The 18,508-nt window shown below is 41.9% G+C and overlaps 2 protein-coding genes across 2 annotated transcripts; both read left to right on the top strand.

Moving 5' to 3' along the window:
• The first annotated feature begins 15 nt into the window (after positions 1-15).
• On the top strand, positions 16-13,848 carry LOC110493602 (neuroblast differentiation-associated protein AHNAK-like). The gene is made up of 5 exons (XM_036948363.1): positions 16-169; positions 9,527-9,647; positions 9,801-9,973; positions 10,397-13,766; positions 13,814-13,848. The coding sequence occupies exons 1-5, from the start codon at positions 158-160 to the stop codon at positions 13,846-13,848; spliced, it is 3,711 nt and encodes a 1,236-aa protein (XP_036804258.1). The 5' UTR covers positions 16-157.
• LOC118940388 (neuroblast differentiation-associated protein AHNAK-like) lies at positions 13,779-18,292 on the top strand. The gene has a single exon (XM_036949568.1). The coding sequence runs from the start codon at positions 13,877-13,879 to the stop codon at positions 17,981-17,983; it is 4,107 nt and encodes a 1,368-aa protein (XP_036805463.1). The 5' UTR covers positions 13,779-13,876; the 3' UTR covers positions 17,984-18,292.
• The last annotated feature ends 216 nt before the right edge of the window (positions 18,293-18,508 follow it).

The raw sequence follows: 18,508 nt of genomic DNA, 5'->3' as shown, positions 1-18,508 counted from the left end.
TAGCGGAGAGTATGCTTTCGTTGACTGAGGCACGGGGTAGGCAGTCCTACAGGAGTAAACGGCAGAAACCGATAACACTGTGTCGCAACTCTCTCACATTGGCGGTTAAACTCTTCAATGGCTGAATAACAAGAGCAAACCCAGTCAAAATTGCCCAATGGAGCCTAAGGTAAGAGTTGTCAACTTTTGCTTAAGTACTCCAGCCAGACTATATGGTGCCAAGTACTATTGCTTTGTTTAAGAAGTCCACAATGATGTCATCGTTGTAGTAGCTGGATGAGTGTCAAGTTTGCAACAGTATGTGCAGGTTTGTAATGCAACTGTCTACAGTAACTATTGGCATGGATCATGTTTTAATATGCTGATGTGAAACATTTTTTACCTGAAAAAAAATATTAAGAATGCATATAGAGTAGGAGAAGCCATAGATTTTGACGAGACACTCTGAATTGGCATATTTTTGTACAGTAGTATGTACAGTACAGTACATATTAAAAGTTAAATATTCACATGCATACAGTTTGTCCTGAGTCAAAAGAGAGCCCATAAAATACAACTTTAGACTTGGAGAAAATCTCAGTCAGCCTCTAATCTCTTACAGCTCTGCACAATGTGAATGAAAGTCAAATAATGGGAATTATTTTAACAGAGTAATTGTCATGTTTCATAAAGTCTGATTGCAGCTTTTAGCTTACTGTCAGTCCCCTCTTCTTTGAGTGCATATACAGGTAACTGCCAAAATAAAGGAAACGCCAACATAAAGTGTCTTAATGGGGCGTTGGGCCACCACGAGCCACATCAGCTTCAATGCACCCTGGCATAGATTCTACAAGTGTCTGCTGGGACTCTATTGGAGGGATGAGGCACCATTCTTCCTCAAGAAAGTCTGTCATTTGATGTTTTGTTGATAGTGTTGGAAAACGCTGTCTCAGGCGCCACTCCAGAATCTCCCATAAGTGTTCCATTGGGTTGAGATCTGGTGACTGAGACGGCCATGGCATTTGGTTTACATCGTTTTCACGCTCATCAAACCATTCAGTGACCACTCGGGCCCTGTGAATGAGGGCATTGTCATCGCATGGGGGCATATCCATAGTAGCAAAAATGGAAGAATAGCCATGGTAGCCAAAATAATGGCTTGCCCAGCTTTGTTTTATACATGATGGTATGTTAATTGCTTAATTAACTCAGGAACCAGGAACCTTTTGCAGCACTGAGCAAATTTCAGCATTGTGACATTCCTGTGCAACCTCCAGTGTGCATTTACTGTGAACACCGAGGCTGTTCCTTCTTTAAGTTTTAACAGTGGCCAAGTAGGCTACTGAGGCTATTTGATCATAATGTGGGCCTACCAGACAGTGGCAGTCAGAGCCATTTAAGATGAGGGAGGATTATTATTTTTTTTCATGAGTAGGCCTTATTTCTATTACAGCATATTGGATTACTGTCATTCATATTCCATTCACCCAGTTCATTGTAACTGCGATAGGTTTAGACTACTACATGATACTCCCTATACCCATCATGAGGTTGCTACAACCTAGCCTATTGATCGAAAGTTTACAACGTAGGTGCACACAGGTCGAGAGAAAAATGTGACACATGAACACACAGTGACACATTTAATACTGCCTTGCACACTACTTGCCTGCTTCTAGCTGATATACAGTGTAATCATTAGTCCAACACTTGCATACGAGAGTTTCTATTGGACAAATGTAGGTGTGTTTATTCCCGTTTTGATCCGTTTGCTTCCGTTTAATAAAAACATTTCAACAGAATCTGCAGAACGAATACACCCCTAATCATGCTAAAACACAGTTCACTTTCGTAGCAGCCATGTTGTATTCCTTCTCGCATGTATGCGCTCTCCTGCTCTCACTGTTTCCCTTCGCTTATGGAATTCAATGCACAACACAGCTGTATGTGACCAGGCAAAAAAAATCTTTCAATGACAAACCATATCATACCCGCTACACACAGCCTACACCATATTAGCTAAAGGAACGTAATAGTCAGCATAGCTAACAGAACTAACGTGTTAGTAAACCCACTAGGATCATGAAGTAATGTTACAGTGTGCAGTAAGTAAGCAGTTTAGGACTTACACCGGCAGTCCGCGGTGGTAATAAATTAGTTAAAACAAAAGCTTAACTTGACTTGGAAGAGTTCCAATGTTGTGTTGGATAGTCATAGCCACAGTAGCTAGCTAACATAGCATCCCTCTGTTTGAGCAGGGTGTTTGAGTAGGCTAAACTAGCTAGCTGCATTTGCTAGCTAAGTCGGTGAAACTGAAAGTGGAAAAAAATACGAAATCTCTCTCTTACTTCTCCTTAATTTTGGAAGAAATACATTTGTTCGAAACTGTTCAAATATTGTCTTTCTCTGTCGGAGTCAACTACTCACAACATTTCATGCACTGCAGTACTAGATCCTTTAATTGGGTGAACAACAGGTCATTTCGGGCTGCAAGAGCTCTGATAGTTTGATCGACGTCCTCCGGCTGTTGTCATAATTCCTGTTAAATCTAGAAGAACAAGAAACGCACACCTATAAAGGCGAGGTGCTGGCTAGTGGAGTAGAAACTTGAAAATAAAGGAGAGCCGCACACTCTAGGAGCTCAGATGCAAAAATGTAATACCAACGTTTCGACAGCCAAGCTGTCTTCATCAGGGTATAATCACAAACACTGCGGGATGACTCGTTTATATAGTGTCAAAAGACACAGGTGTCTGTAATCATGGCCAAGAGGGGCCTAATACCATTGGTTAATAATCAAATATTAAAATGTCATACAAAGAACAGCATACAAACAAATGGATAGCATACGATCATAGATTAATTTAACTACACAAGTTTACAAACAATTACAATGGCAAAGTCACAATAATCACAAGAATGGCTTCAGATCAAAGTCTACATTGAGACCGAAGGGCGCAAGGGTCTTTAAATTAAAGATCCAGGCAGCCTCTCGTTTTAACAATAAATTATCAAGGTCACCCCCTCTCCTAGGGAGGGTGACATGTTCGATGCCGATATAACGCAGAGACGAAATCGAGTGGCCTGCCTCCAAGAAGTGGGCCGCAACTGGATAAGTAAAGTACACCTAATGGTGCTACGATGCTCTGAGATACGTACTTTTAATTCGCGCTTTGTTTTACCTACATCATTTTTACCACAAGGACAAGTTATAAGATAAATAACTGCCTTAGTGGAGCACGTAATAACACCTTTTATTGGGATCGATTTCCCTGTTTGTGGGTGTTTGAAGGATCTACATTTATAAGTGCCATTGCATTGAGCACAGCCATTACATTTGTAATTTCCATCCAGTAGGGGTGCAAATAGATGTTGTTCAGGAATATCTTGGGGTGGTAAATCAGAGTTAATTCCTGTTTAAGCCTATGGAATGTGGAGGGAAACATGAACCTCCTAGGTGTTGCATTGAAGTCAATGTATCCAGAAGAGAATGGAAGCTAGCTGTCCTCTGGCTACACCAAGGTGGTACCCTACAGAGTGCTGATGAGGCTACTGTAGACCTTCATTTCCAAATAATGTGTTTTAATGAATTATTTGGTGATGTGATTATATTTAGTATAGTTTTATAATGTGTTTATTTTATGAAACTCACTGAGGATGGTCCTCCCCTTCCTCCTCTGACGAGCCTCCACTGCTACCAGAGTCACCTGCCATCAAAAACAATGGAGAACTCCATCCCATAACATTTTAACATGAAAATAGCTGTTTTATCATTCAGCCTACAGCAGCAGCCGATGTGTGGTGTTCAATGTCGGCCAACATTCCATGAGACTTTTGAAAACAACATGCAGGACTTGACATCAACCTGTTTATCCACTTGTCCTTCAGACAAGGGAGTGGACTGAAAATGTTGTTGTGTTGTTTTATGCAAGAAACCACTTTACAAAATAAAATGCATGATTATTTCCATACCAGACAAATGATGCTACCCTCTGCCTATTTGCTACTGAGCTTATTAAAGCCTATCTCAAAATACAACATCCCCCCCTTTAAGACAAAAAAAAATCTCTTTACCTGACTGGCTTTTCAAAGATGTCTAAAAATGTGCATATTTTGTGCTCTTGTAAAGAAGCAAGCACTCCCCTATTGTTGCCTGCAAATTTTCCATAACTGGGCTAATTACTCACTAAGTAGCAAAGGAAATGAACAAAATGTGCACACATGGCTACATGCAGCTCTTGCTTTGATCCCAAAACAAGCACATCTACTCAAGACCGCTCATGCTGTAAACACAGTCCAGCTCAAAGTAAATGGCACAGATCCATATATGGCAATGGTATATTTGCATATAGGCCTACTACAGCTCTGATTACATCCCTCCTCTCTCCCTTTCCACCACTGACACTGACCACAAAGGGTCACCGTCATCCAGCTGATGGCAAAATTCGAGTACCACTTATTTCTGCCGCATGCACAAATTCATGTTGTTTCTCCTATGAACAGAGTAAGTTAAATATTCTTCGATATTAAAAAAGATCCATGCTAATAATAACAACAATGCAAGCCTATCGATATGCTTTCCTACTCATTCACAGTGGTTGAAAAAGCACCCAATTGTTATACTTGAACAAAAGTAATGATACCTGAATAAAAAATGACTCAAGTAAAAGTGAAAGTCATCCACTAAAATACTACTTGAGTAAAAGTCTAAAAGTATTTGGTTTTAATATACTTAAGTATCAAAAGTAAATGTAATTGCTAAAATATACTTAAGTATCAAAAGTAAAAGTATAAATAATTTCAAATTCCTTATGTTACGGATATCCAGGGACACGCTCCAACACTCAGATATAATTTACAAACGAAGCATGTGTTTAGTGAGTCCGCCAGATCAGAGGCAGTATGGATGACCAACCAGGGATGTTCTTTTGATAAGTGTGTGAATTAGACAATTTCCTGTCCTGCTAAGCATTCAAAATGTAATGAGTACTTTTGGGTGTCAGGGAAATGTATGGAGTGAAAAGTACATCATTTTCTTTAGGAATGTAGTGAAGTGAAAGTGAAAGTTGTCAAAAATATAGTAAAGTACAGATACCCCAAAAGATACCCCAAAAAACAGATACCCCAAAAAACGACTTAAGTAGTAATTTCAAGTATTTTTGCTTTAGTACTTTACACCAGTGCTCATTCATTACTACTGCAGTGCTTGTTTTAATTAATGCTGATTGGAAATAGGAAGAATGTACATTTTATGTTTTATAAAAGTGTTGAATACAAAGCCTTGACAGTGCTGAGTAAGAACTTAAACATGAACACACTCATAAAATTCATTGACAGTCTCTCATGGTTTAAAACGTTTTGAAATCTGACAGTTTCAACTTTGCTGTAGTTTTCTTTTATGCCTGCTACGTTATTGCAGACATGGTCATCTGAGCCCTCGGATTGGCCAGTGGTAGGTACACCGACTCTCCCGGCCCGTTGGGAAAGTAGAGTTGTACCTTCAGACACATTAAATGGTTCAAAATCGCAACAGTTCTCCTGCCAAGTGCGCCAGGCAGCGGAATCGGGTGCACCTACCGTCAACAGCCCGAGACAAATATACAAATCGATCAACCAGTTGGTGTCCACTGCTCGAGAACGTCTCTCCGTGGGCTGATATTTCTCCCTAGGGAGCTGCGCAGCAGTCTCGAGGCTGGGAGCGCGCAGTCTAGAGGGAACATTGCTGACCAGGTGAATCCAGCTGAAAGCTATGATCCCTTATTGATGTCACTTGGTAACGTCTACGTCAATCAGCGTAGATGAAGGGAAGGAGACAGGTTAAAGAATCATTTTAAAACCTTGAGACAATTGAGACATGTATGTGTGCCATTCAGACGGTGAATGGTCAAGACAAAACATTTAAGTCCCATTGAACGGGCTACGGTAGTAGGTGCCAGGCGCACTGATTTGTGTCAAGAACAACTCAAATCGTATTTGTCACACGCGCCAAATACAACAGGTGTAGACCTTACAGTGAAATGCTTACTTACAAGCCCTTAACCAACATTGCAGTTTTAAGAAAATACCTAAACAAAAAATAAGAGATAAGAATAACAAATAATTAAAGAGCAGCTGTAAATAACAATAGCGGGGCTATATACAGGGGGTACCGGTACAGAGTCAATGTGTGGGGGCACCGGTGTCGAAGTAATTAAGGTAATATGTACATGTAAGTAGAGTGATTAAAATGACTATGCATAGATAATAACAGAGAATAGCAACAGCTCAGAAGAGGGAGGGGGGGGGGCAATACAAATAGTCTGGGTAGCCATTTTATTAGCCGTTCAGGAGTCTTATGGCTTGGGGGTAGAAGCTGTTTAGAAGCCTCTTGGACCTAGACTTGGCGCTCCAATACCGTTTGCCATGCGTTAACAGAGAGAACAGTCTAACAGAGAGAACAGTCCAGGGTGGCTGGAGTCTTTGAAATCACAGCCTGGTATAGAGGTCCTGGATGGCAGGAAACTTGGCCCCGGTAATGTACTGGGCCTTAAGCACTATTCTCTGTAGTGACTTGCGGTCGGAAGCCATACCAGGCAGTGATGCAACCCATCAGGATGCTCTCGATGGTGCAGCTGTATAAATCCTTTTGAGGATCTGAGGACCCATGCCAAATCTGTTCAGTCTCCTGAGGGGGAATAGGTTTTCTCGTGCCCTCTCAATGACTGTCTTGGTGTGCTTGGACCATGTTAGTTTGTTGGTGATGTGGACGCCAAGGAACTTGAAGCTCTCAACCTGCTCCACTACAGGCCCGTTGATGAGAATGGGGGCGTGCTCTGTCCTCCTTTTACTGTAGTCCACAATCATCTCCTTTGTCTTGATCAAGTTGAGGGAGAGGTTGTTTCCTTGTACCACACGGTAAGGTCTCTGACCTCCTCCCTATAGGCAGTCTCATCTTTGTCAGTGATCAGGCCTACCACTGTGTCATCAGCAAACTTATGATGGTGTTGGAGTCGAGCCTGGCCGTGCAGTCATGAGTGAACAGGGAGTACAGGAGGGGACTGAGGTGGCACCCCTGAGGGGCCCCCGTGTTGAAGGGGGATGTGGCAGATGTGTTGTTACCTACCCTTACCACCTGGGGGCGGCCCATCAGGAAGTCCAGGATCCAGTTGCAGAGGGAGGTGTTTAGTCCCAGGGTCCTTAGCTTAGTGATGAGCTTTGAGGGCACTATGGTGTTGAATGCTGAGCTGTAGTCAATGAATAGCATTTTCACATAGGTGTTCCTTTTGTCCAGGTGTGAAAGGGCAGTGTGGAGTGCAATAGAGATTGCATCATCTGTGGATCTGTTGGTGCGGTATGCAAATTGGAGTGGGTTTCTGGGATAATGGTGTTGATGTGAGCCATGACTAGCCTTTCAAAGCATTTCATGGCTACAGGCATTAGTGCTACGGGTTGGTAGTAATTTAGGCAGGTTACCTTAGTGTTCTTGGACACAGTGACTATGGTGGTCTGCTTGAAACATGTTGGTATTACAGACTGAGGCAGGGAGAAGTTGAAAATGTCAGTGAAGACACTTGCCAGTTGGTCAGCGCATGCTCGGAGTACACGTCCTGGTAATCCGCCTGGCCCTGCGGAATGTTGACCTGTTTAAAGGTCTTACTCACATCAGCTGCGGAGAGCATGATCACACAGTCGTCCGGAACAGCTGATGCTCTCATGCATGTTTCAGTGTTACTTGCTTCGAAGCGAACATAGAAGTTATTTAGCTTGTCTGGTAGGCTATTGTGTCACTGGGCAGCTCTCGGCTGTGCTTCCCTTTGTAGTCTGTAATCGTTTGCAAGCCCTGCCACATCCGACGAGCATCAGAGCCGATGTAGTACGTTTCGATCTTAGTCCTGTATTGATGTTTTGCCTGTTTGATATGTTCTTTGTAGGTCATAGAGGGATTTCTTATGAGTTTCTGTGTTAGAGTCCCGCTCCTTGAAAGCGGCAGCTCTACCCTTTAGCTCAGAGCGAATGTTGACTGTAATCCATGGCTTCTGGTATGTACGTACAGTCACTGTGGGGACGAAGTCCTCGATGCACTTATTGACAAAGCCAGTGAGTGTGGTGTACTCCTCAATACAATCGGAAGAATCCTGGAGCATATTCCAGTCTGTGCTAGCAAAACAGTCCTGTAGTTTAGCACCTGCTTCATCTGACCACTTTATTATAGACCGAGTCAGTGGTGCTTCCTGCTTGAATTTTTGCTTGTAAGCAGGAATCAGGAGGATATAATTATTGTCAGATATGCCAAATGGAGGGCGAGGGAGAGCTTTGAATGCGTCTCTGTGTGTGGAGTAAAGGTGGTCTAGAATATTTTTCCCTCTGGTTGCACATGTAACATGCTGATAAAAATGAGGTAAAACTGATTTAAGTTTCCTGCTGGGTTTTTCACACTCAACCATTTCCAGTGTGTATTAAGAATGGTCCACCACCCAAAGGACATCCAGCCAACTTGACACAACCGTGGGAAGCATTGGAGTCAACATGGGCCAACATCCCTGTGGAACACTTTCGACACCTTGTAGAGTCCATGCCCCAAACAATTGAGGCTGTTCTGAGGGCAAAATGGGAGTGCATTAGGTGTTCCTAATGTTTGTATACTCAGTGTAGTTTAGTAAATCTGAGTGATTCATATTTTTACATATTCATATTTTGGAGGTATTTGATGATGATTAAGTAAATTATGATTATTGTGATCATTGTGGAATTGGTAGCAAAGCACACAATGTATTGCTCATAGAGCAGCAGTGTCACTAAGCATGTGACACAAATCACTTACACAACTTATACTGTTTACAAATAACTTCATTTGAGCCCCTGCCCAGCAAGCTTTTCATAATAGAAAGTGGTGGGTGTGGTCACTTCTGTGTACACCCAACTATAGTGCACTTGTCTCAATTTCCATGGACAAACTTGTTCCTGTTGTTCCCTCCATCTCCCAAGGCCACACCTCAAATACCTCAAAGGTGCAGCTACCTGGGTGTCAACCATGTACCTATTTGCTTATGTAAACAGGCTACCTCTCCATAGCCCCTCTTTAGTTGTGGTTTCAGCTGATTTTGGTCTTCATGGTAAAATGAGCTGTGCCATTATTGTATTTGTTTGTAGTTTTTATTCTGGAGTGGAAATATTACCTTTCTTTGCATTTGATACTCTTGAAGGCTATGAAAGTATGCTACAATATTTAGGCCTATATGATTTGATAATTATAGAATGAAACCAAGCAACATTTATTTTTAATTGATTTCATTAATGGCTGCTGTGAAAACATCAGAAGGATCATGGTATGTGAGATCATTTATCCATTAGCCATGATGATGGTAATAACAAGCATATTCCAACACAATAAGCTAAGCAACAGGAAATGTACTTTTGAAAAACACCTATGCCCCAACATTGCTTTCTGGAAGTGAATTCTATTTTTAAAATTATTTAAGTTTATTGTTGAAATTCGACTTGATGTTTGGGTTATTGAAACATGACCAATGCTGATACTACACACCTACCTTTGTATATCTGCTTTTAGCCTGGTCACCGGAGGAGAAGGAGCCTGTCTGAGGGGCTGATGCTGGAGGAATCAGAAAAAGGAGGATTGGTCATCTCCAGCATTATCGGTGGCTCTTCTGGCAATCACGGGCTCAAAGAAGGTATGAGTCTCTTATTTAATGTATACACTTTCTGTTGCGGTACTTACATTTCTTTGAGAAAATGTTAAATTTCACATTTTGGATTGTTGTCTGAATTTTGTGGAACAGTAAAACAGTGAAGATGTGTAACAGTGAAGATGTTTATTTTTTCAGGAGATGAAATTGTGGGTGCCACGATCAACTTTGACCAACTTTCGAAAGACGATGTGTTGAAAATACTGAAGCTGATGGATGATAATGGATTTGATGAGAAGGTTCAAGTTCTGACGAAAAATTATTTGAGCAAGAGTATGGGGACCTTGGACAGCATCAAAGCACCAGAGGAGGTTTGTGGAATATAGTTAGTAAATAGAATAAGTAGGGGGGAAATTATTTCAGAAGGTTGCTGGATAAAATATGTTGTTTGTTAAAGGGTAAAGGGTCAGTTTGAGATGTTGGCAATGAAGCCCTTTATTTACTTCCCCAGAGTCAGATAACCTTGTGGATATCATTTTTATGTCTCTGCGTGTAGTTTGAAGGAAGTTGCTAACTAGCATTAGCGCAATGACTGAAAGCTAGCATGCTAGCTGTTCCTGTAGAATTTCCAGTCATTGCTGTAATGCTAGTTAGCATTGCCCAGTAAAACTACCTCCAACTTCCTTCATACTGGAGGCAAAAACATAAAAATGGTATCCACGAGTTCATCTGATAAAAGGTCTTCATTGCCAACATCTTGAACTGTCCCTTTAAGGATTGGTTTCTCTTCACAGATGCTGAAGGATTCATATAATAGACTCTACAATGCCAAAATAAATAGGTTCATGACGGATGACAGCCCTGGACAACCTGCAGGTGCTGGGGAAAGAGGCTCCCATAATGGACAGGTGAAGGGCAAGGGACCGGGATCTCTCTGGGACAAGCCTAAAGTGAAAGGTGACCTCAAACTCCCTGTCTTCACCACGGATTACCCAGTTGTGGAGACACCCAAAGTAGATGCTCCTACCTACCTAGAGTCTCCAGACCTCAAATTCTCTGCTCCAAAGTTAAAGGTGCCTAAACTTGATGTCAAAGGCGCGGTACCTGATGCTCGCGGTGGAGAACTTTCATTGCCTAATGCCAACATTAGTACATCAGATCTCTCCCTGCCTCATTTGAATGGGTCACTAAACATTGATGCTCCATCAGTTAACCAGGAAAGGCCAAATCTTGAAACTGATATAGATGCTATCGATGTTCTAGAATTTGATATGTCTTTGCCCGAAGTTGACCTCAAATGCCCTGATCTTGACCTGAAAGTTATAGATCCACTTCCCAAAGTTGTAGGAGATATCAATGTCCCGGAAGCAGAGCTCAATCTACCAGAGGAGGTTGTCCCTGGGCCTACTTTAAATATCAATGCCCCAAAGTTTGATATTGAAAGAGGCAAACATGTTAAAATGCCCAAATTTAAGATGCCTGACTTGGGTCTCTCTGGACCCAGAGTAAATGTACCCAGCCTTGAGGTTGATACACCAAATATGAGGATACCAGATAAAGATATGCTTGGAGTTAATTTTAAAGGTCCCCAAAGAGACCTACAAACACCAGATGTTAATCTCAAAAGTCCTAATCTAGATCTGCAAGCCCCAGATGTCAGCATAATGAATATCCCATCAAGTAAAATCAGAGTCTGGTCCTCCAAGAAACTGAAAACCCCCAACCTTGATGTGGATGATCCCTCTGGTTATTTTGAATTGCCTAAGGTTAGGCTCTCTCACACAGTACCAAAAGGACCAGATTTAGACATTGATGCAGTTTTAAAGACACCAAACATGCATCTTAAAACCTCTTTGATTGGTGCTCCTGACCTGAATGACCCTGATCTAGATTTACCTTCAGTAGACCTTAAAGGTTCCAAAATAGATCTAGAGTTACCAGATGCAAACATTGGTATCCCACCTGGGAAGATCAAAACACTAAGTCTTGGTATGCCTGACTTTGATTTATCTGGACCAAGAGTTCGGACTCCAGACCTGGACCTCTCAGTGGCTGAGATGTGTCCATTAGACGTCCGTCTGCCTGACCTCAGTACTCCAGATATTGACATACCCTCAGGTAATTTCAAACTACAGGAACCACATGCAGAACTCAAAGCACCTGATTTCAATGTGGATGCCTCCTCTGGTAAACTGAAGATGCCCAAATCTGGCCTAAAAAGACCAGATCTGGGCATTGATGCTGATGTAAAAACACCAAAGGTAAGTCTCAAAGCTCCCAAGATAAAAGGTGGGCTTGATGCGCCTGACTTGAATTTACCCAAAGTCAACCTGAAAGCACCTAAATTAGAAATAAACACACCAGATATTGACATTGATGCACCCTCAGAAAAATTCAAAATGCCAAAGTTTAAGATGCCTAAATTTGCCCTTTCGGGCCCTAAAGGGCCTGAGGTTGGCATTGATGGAGACTTGGATGGACCAGATCTGAGCTTATTATCTTGCAAATTAAAACCGCCAGACTTGGATATTGGTAGCCCATCTGGAAAATTAAAGATGCCAAGTCTAAAGATGCCAGACTTTGGCTTCTCAGGGCCAGATGTACGAGGGCCTGACTTTGAGGTAAAGAATCCAGACTTGGATCTTCCAGCCCCCAAGTTTAAAGGGGGAATTAGTCCCCCAGATTTGGATCTGCCAGATGGAGACCTCAAAGGCCCCAAATTAGACCTCAATAAACCAGATGTAAACTTTAATATGCCCTCAAGTAAAGTCAAAGTACCTACATTGAAGAAATCAAAGGTTGATCTGAATGCTCCTGATCTGGACATTAACGGCCCCTCTGGTAAACTGAAAATGCCCACATTTGGGCTGTCTGGTAAAATGCCAAAATCTCCCAAATTAAATCTTAAAGCTCCAAAGATGAAGGGGGGAATTGATTTTCCAGACCTGAATTTCCCAGATGCTGACCTCAAAGCCCCTAAACTAGATGTGAATGCTCCAGATCTCAACATCAATGCACCCTCAGGGAAATTCAAGATGCCTAAATTTGGGCTGTCTGGTACAATGCCAAAATCTCCCAAATTAAATCTTAAAGCTCCAAAGATGAAGGGGGGAATTGATTTTCCAGACCTGAATTTCCCAGATGCTGACCTCAAAGCCCCTAAACTAGATGTGAATGCTCCAGATCTCGACATCAATGCACCCTCAGGGAAATTCAAGATGCCTAAATTTGGGCTGTCTGGTACAATGCCAAAATCTCCCAAATTAAATCTTAAAGCTCCAAAGATGAAGGGGGGAATTGATTTTCCAGACCTGAATTTACCAGATGCTGACCTCAAAGCCCCTAAACTAGATGTGAATGCTCCAGATCTCGACATCAATGCACCCTCAGGGAAATTCAAGATGCCTAAATTTGGGCTGTCTGGTACAATGCCAAAATCTCCCAAATTAAATCTTAAAGCTCCAAAGATGAAGGGGGGAATTGATTTTCCAGACCTGAATTTCCCAGATGCTGACCTCAAAGCCCCTAAACTAGATGTGAATGCTCCAGATCTCAACATCAATGCACCCTCAGGGAAATTCAAGATGCCTAAATTTGGGCTGTCTGGTACAATGCCAAAATCTCCCAACTTAAATCTTAAAGCTCCAAAGATAAAGGGGGGAATTGATTTTCCAGACCTGAATTTCCCAGATGCTGACCTCAAAGCCCCTAAACTAGATGTGAATGCTCCAGATCTCGACATCAATGCACCCTCAGGGAAATTCAAGATGCCTAAATTTGGGCTGTCTGGTACAATGCCAAAATCTCCCAAATTAAATCTTAAAGCTCCAAAGATGAAGGGGGGAATTGATTTTCCAGACCTGAATTTCCCAGATGCTGACCTCAAAGCCCCTAAACTAGATGTGAATGCTCCAGATCTCGACATCAATGCACCCTCAGGGAAATTCAAGATGCCTAAATTTGGGCTGTCTGGTACAATGCCAAAATCTCCCAAATTAAATCTTAAAGCTCCAAAGATGAAGGGGGGTATTGATTTTCCAGACCTGAATTTACCAGATGCTGACCTCAAAGCCCCTAAACTAGATCTCGACATCAATGCACCCTCAGGGAAATTAAAGGTGCCTAAATTTAGAGGCCTAAAGGGGCCAGATGTTGACATTAATGGTGCTATAGAGGGACCAGATCTGAACTGGTCATCTCCCAAACTTAAGGGTCCCAAAGTAGACCTAAACCTTCCAGACACTGATATTGACAGTCCATCAGGAAAACTCAAAATGCCAACTTTCAAGATGCCAGATTTAGGATTCTCTGGACCAAAAATTAAGGGGCCTGATTTAAATCTTTCAGCCCCCAAGATTAAAGGGGGAATAAGTCCCCCAGATTTGGATCTGCCATATGTAGACCTCAAAGGCCCCAAATTAGACCTCAATGCACCAGATGTAAACTTTAATATGCCCTCAGGTAAAGTCAAAGTACCTACATTGAAGAAACCAAAGGTTGATCTGAATGCTCCTGATCTGGACATTAACGGCCCCTCTGGTAAACTGAAAATGCCCACATTTGGGCTGTCTGGTAAAATGCCAAAATCTCCCAAATTAAATCTTAAAGCTCCAAAGATGAAGGGGGGAATTGATTTTCCAGACCTGAATTTCCCAGATGCTGACCTCAAAGCCCCTAAACTAGATGTGAATGCTCCAGATCTCAACATCAATGCACCCTCAGGGAAATTCAAGATGCCTAAATTTGGGCTGTCTGGTACAATGCCAAAATCTCCCAAATTAAATCTTAAAGCTCCAAAAATGAAGGGGGGAATTGATTTTCCAGACCTGAATTTACCAGATGCTGACCTCAAAGCCCCTAAACTAGATGTGAATGCTCCAGATCTCGACATCAATGCACCCTCAGGGAAATTCAAGATGCCTAAATTTGGGCTGTCTGGTACAATGCCAAAATCTCCCAAATTAAATCTTAAAGCTCCAAAGATGAAGGGGGGAATTGATTTTCCAGACCTGAATTTACCAGATGCTGACCTCAAAGCCCCTAAACTAGATGTGAATGCTCCAGATCTCGACATCAATGCACCCTCAGGGAAATTCAAGATGCCTAAATTTGGGCTGTCTGGTACAATGCCAAAATCTCCCAAATTAAATCTTAAAGCTCCAAAGATGAAGGGGGGAATTGATTTTCCAGACCTGAATTTACCAGATGCTGACCTCAAAGCCCCTAAACTAGATGTGAATGCTCCAGATCTCGACATCAATGCACCCTCAGGGAAATTCAAGATGCCTAAATTTGGGCTGTCTGGTACAATGCCAAAATCTCCCAAATTAAATCTTAAAGCTCCAAAGATGAAGGGGGGAATTGATTTTCCAGACCTGAATTTCCCAGATGCTGACCTCAAAGCCCCTAAACTAGATGTGAATGCTCCAGATCTCAACATCAATGCACCCTCAGGGAAATTCAAGATGCCTAAATTTGGGCTGTCTGGTACAATGCCAAAATCTCCCAACTTAAATCTTAAAGCTCCAAAGATAAAGGGGGGAATTGATTTTCCAGACCTGAATTTCCCAGATGCTGACCTCAAAGCCCCTAAACTAGATGTGAATGCTCCAGATCTCGACATCAATGCACCCTCAGGGAAATTCAAGATGCCTAAATTTGGGCTGTCTGGTACAATGCCAAAATCTCCCAAATTAAATCTTAAAGCTCCAAAGATGAAGGGGGGAATTGATTTTCCAGACCTGAATTTCCCAGATGCTGACCTCAAAGCCCCTAAACTAGATGTGAATGCTCCAGATCTCGACATCAATGCACCCTCAGGGAAATTCAAGATGCCTAAATTTGGGCTGTCTGGTACAATGCCAAAATCTCCCAAATTAAATCTTAAAGCTCCAAAGATGAAGGGGGGTATTGATTTTCCAGACCTGAATTTACCAGATGCTGACCTCAAAGCCCCTAAACTAGATCTCGACATCAATGCACCCTCAGGGAAATTAAAGGTGCCTAAATTTAGAGGCCTAAAGGGGCCAGATGTTGACATTAATGGCGCTATAGAGGGACCAGATCTGAACTGGTCATCTCCCAAACTTAAGGGTCCCAAAGTAGACCTAAACCTTCCAGACACTGATATTGACAGTCCATCAGGAAAACTCAAAATGCCAACTTTCAAGATGCCAGATTTAGGATTCTCTGGACCAAAAATTAAGGGGCCTGATTTAAATCTTTCAGCCCCCAAGATTAAAGGGGGAATAAGTCCCCCAGATTTGGATCTGCCATATGTAGACCTCAAAGGCCCCAAATTAGACCTCAATGCACCAGATGTAAACTTTAATATGCCCTCAGGTAAAGTCAAAGTACCTACATTGAAGAAACCAAAGGTTGATCTGAATGCTCCTGATCTGGACATTAACGGCCCCTCTGGTAAACTGAAAATGCCCAAAGTTGGGCTGTCTGGTAAAATGCCAAAATCCACAAAACTGAATTTCAAAGCCCCAAAGATAAAGGGGGGAATTGGTTCCCCAGATCTGAATTTCCCAGATGCTGACCTCAAAGCCCCTAAACTAGATGTGAATACCCCAGATCTTGACATAAATGCACCTTCTGGGAAATTAAAAATGCCCAAATTTAAAATGCCTAAATTCAGGGGCCTAAAGAGACCAGATGTTGACATTGATGGAGACTTAGAGGGCCCAGATATTGATATCAATACCCCTACAGCTAACCTCAAAGGTCCCAAAACAGGTCTAAAAATGCCTGATTTGAAGATGCCTGATTTCAGACTATCTGGCCCAAATGTAGTTTATGATTTACCCAATACTGACCTCTCAGCACCAAAGCTAAAAGGGGGAATCAGTCCCCCAGATTTGAGACTACCTAAGGGTCATATCAGAGGGCCCAAACTAGACCTCAATGCTCCAGATATGCCCTCAGGTAGATTCAGAGTTCCAACCATAGAGAGGCCAAATGATAGCATCAAAGCCCCTGATTTGGACATCAACACTCCTTCATTTAAAATGCCCAAAATGCCTAAATTTGTGTTGTCTAGTCCAAAAAGACCAGATCATGACATCAGTGCTGACATAGGTTTTAAATTGTCAAAGATGAAAGGTGGGATTGGTTCACGACACCTGGACCTACCTACAGTTGACCTAGAAGCTCCTAAGATAGATGTAGACACTCCAGATATGAACATTGATTCACCCTCTGGGAAATTCAAAATGCCCCACCTCAAAATGCCCAAATTCGGCCTTTCTGGCTTGAAAGGTCCAGATCCTGGAATAGATGGAGACATTGATGGACCGGACCTGAGTTTGTCAGCCCCGAAAGTAAACACAGGGATCGGTAGTCCAGATTTAGACATAAATGTTCCCTCTGGTAATCTCAAAGGCCCCCAAGCTGATCTCAATTTGCCAGACAGTGACATTGCTATACAATCTGAAAAATTCAAACTGCCATCCTTTAAATTGCCTCAGTTTGGAAGTCCCAATCTAAGGGCAGGTACACATATGGACTTTATGAAAACAAATTACATTTCTCCTCCAAAGGTTAAAGTGAATCTAAAAGCACCCGACTTGAAAGTTAGTCACCCAGATGTCAGCCTGAGTTTACCCAAAGCTGATACCAGAAGCCCAGAATACAAAGTGTCATCTCATGGTAAACGCAGATCTGATATCCCAGGTGGAACGCATATAAAAGTGCAAGCAGAAGACATAGATACAGAAGTGACACTGCCACACACTGATAGGAAGTCTAGGAAGGTCAAAGGAAGGGCCAGTTATCCCATTGCAGATATTGATTTGCCAAAAGTTGAGTATGAAGCGTCTGGTTTGGAACTGAGAGGTTCAGACCTTAATGATCCCACAGGGAAATTAAAAATGCCCAAATCCAAGACTTCTAAATTGGGTAGTCATACAATAGCAGACCTTGATATAGACTCAAGTCCTGCCAGTATTAACGCCTCAGTTCCTAAACTCCCACCCCCAAGGTATGGAGTAGAGGTTTCACAGCCAGATTTAAATTTGAGTAGAACTGACCTCAAGGGCAATAAACATCATAGGAAAGCCCCAGCTGGTGAAACCGGCAGAACAAAAAGGAGTCCAAAACAGTCTGAAATTGGAACTTCCATGCCAAATTTTACTCATGGTTCAAACCCCAAAATGTCTGAAGATCAAGAAGGATATTTGGTCACTGTATTTCCCAAACACCTCAAAGGGGATGTACCAGACGGAACTGGGAGCCTGAAAAATCATCACAAGGAAGAGTCAAACCGTAGATCTCATACACTCAGAAGTCTCGACTTCAGTGCATCAAATGTGGACCTTGAAGTTCCAGAAGATGAGAACTTAAAAGGGTCAACATTCTGGCTTTCAAAGCTTATATAGCGTTCAGACAACTGACTAAATGTATTTTTAGGTTGGTTTGAATCACAATCTTCTGTTGAAACATAATGCAGAAAATGTCTGTGACATATAAAACAAGCATCAGATTATTTGCACTTATTTGTACTTTTTTAAATGTAAATTCATTGGTATTTGTTATGAACATGTTGAAAATGAATGTGTAAAGCTTTCTTTTGTCAAGTGATTAAAAAAATGCATGAAAGGTTTGTTATGTTCTGCTGATAAGCTATTCGAATGGTAGTTTTACTCTACACTTGCTACATTGTAATAAAATTACATTTAGTAACTTTTGTAAATCTTTGTTTTTTCTTTCTTTACATGAATTCAACAAACTGATTCATTCAAAACAACTTCAAAATTCATTAGCCTAGGCTTCATTATTCTGACCAATTCGGACAGTAATCCTTATCAATAAAATGTATTTATAAAGCCCTTCTTACTGTCAGCTGATGTCACAAAGTGCTGTACAGAAACCCAGCCTAAAACACCAAACAGCAAGCAATGCTT

This window comes from Oncorhynchus mykiss, chromosome 17, assembly GCF_013265735.2.
Source record: "Oncorhynchus mykiss isolate Arlee chromosome 17, USDA_OmykA_1.1, whole genome shotgun sequence".
NCBI classification, from domain to species: Eukaryota; Metazoa; Chordata; class Actinopteri; order Salmoniformes; family Salmonidae; genus Oncorhynchus; species Oncorhynchus mykiss.
Note: the sequence above shows the minus strand (reverse complement) of the source record. Positions and strands in the feature narration are given on the sequence as shown.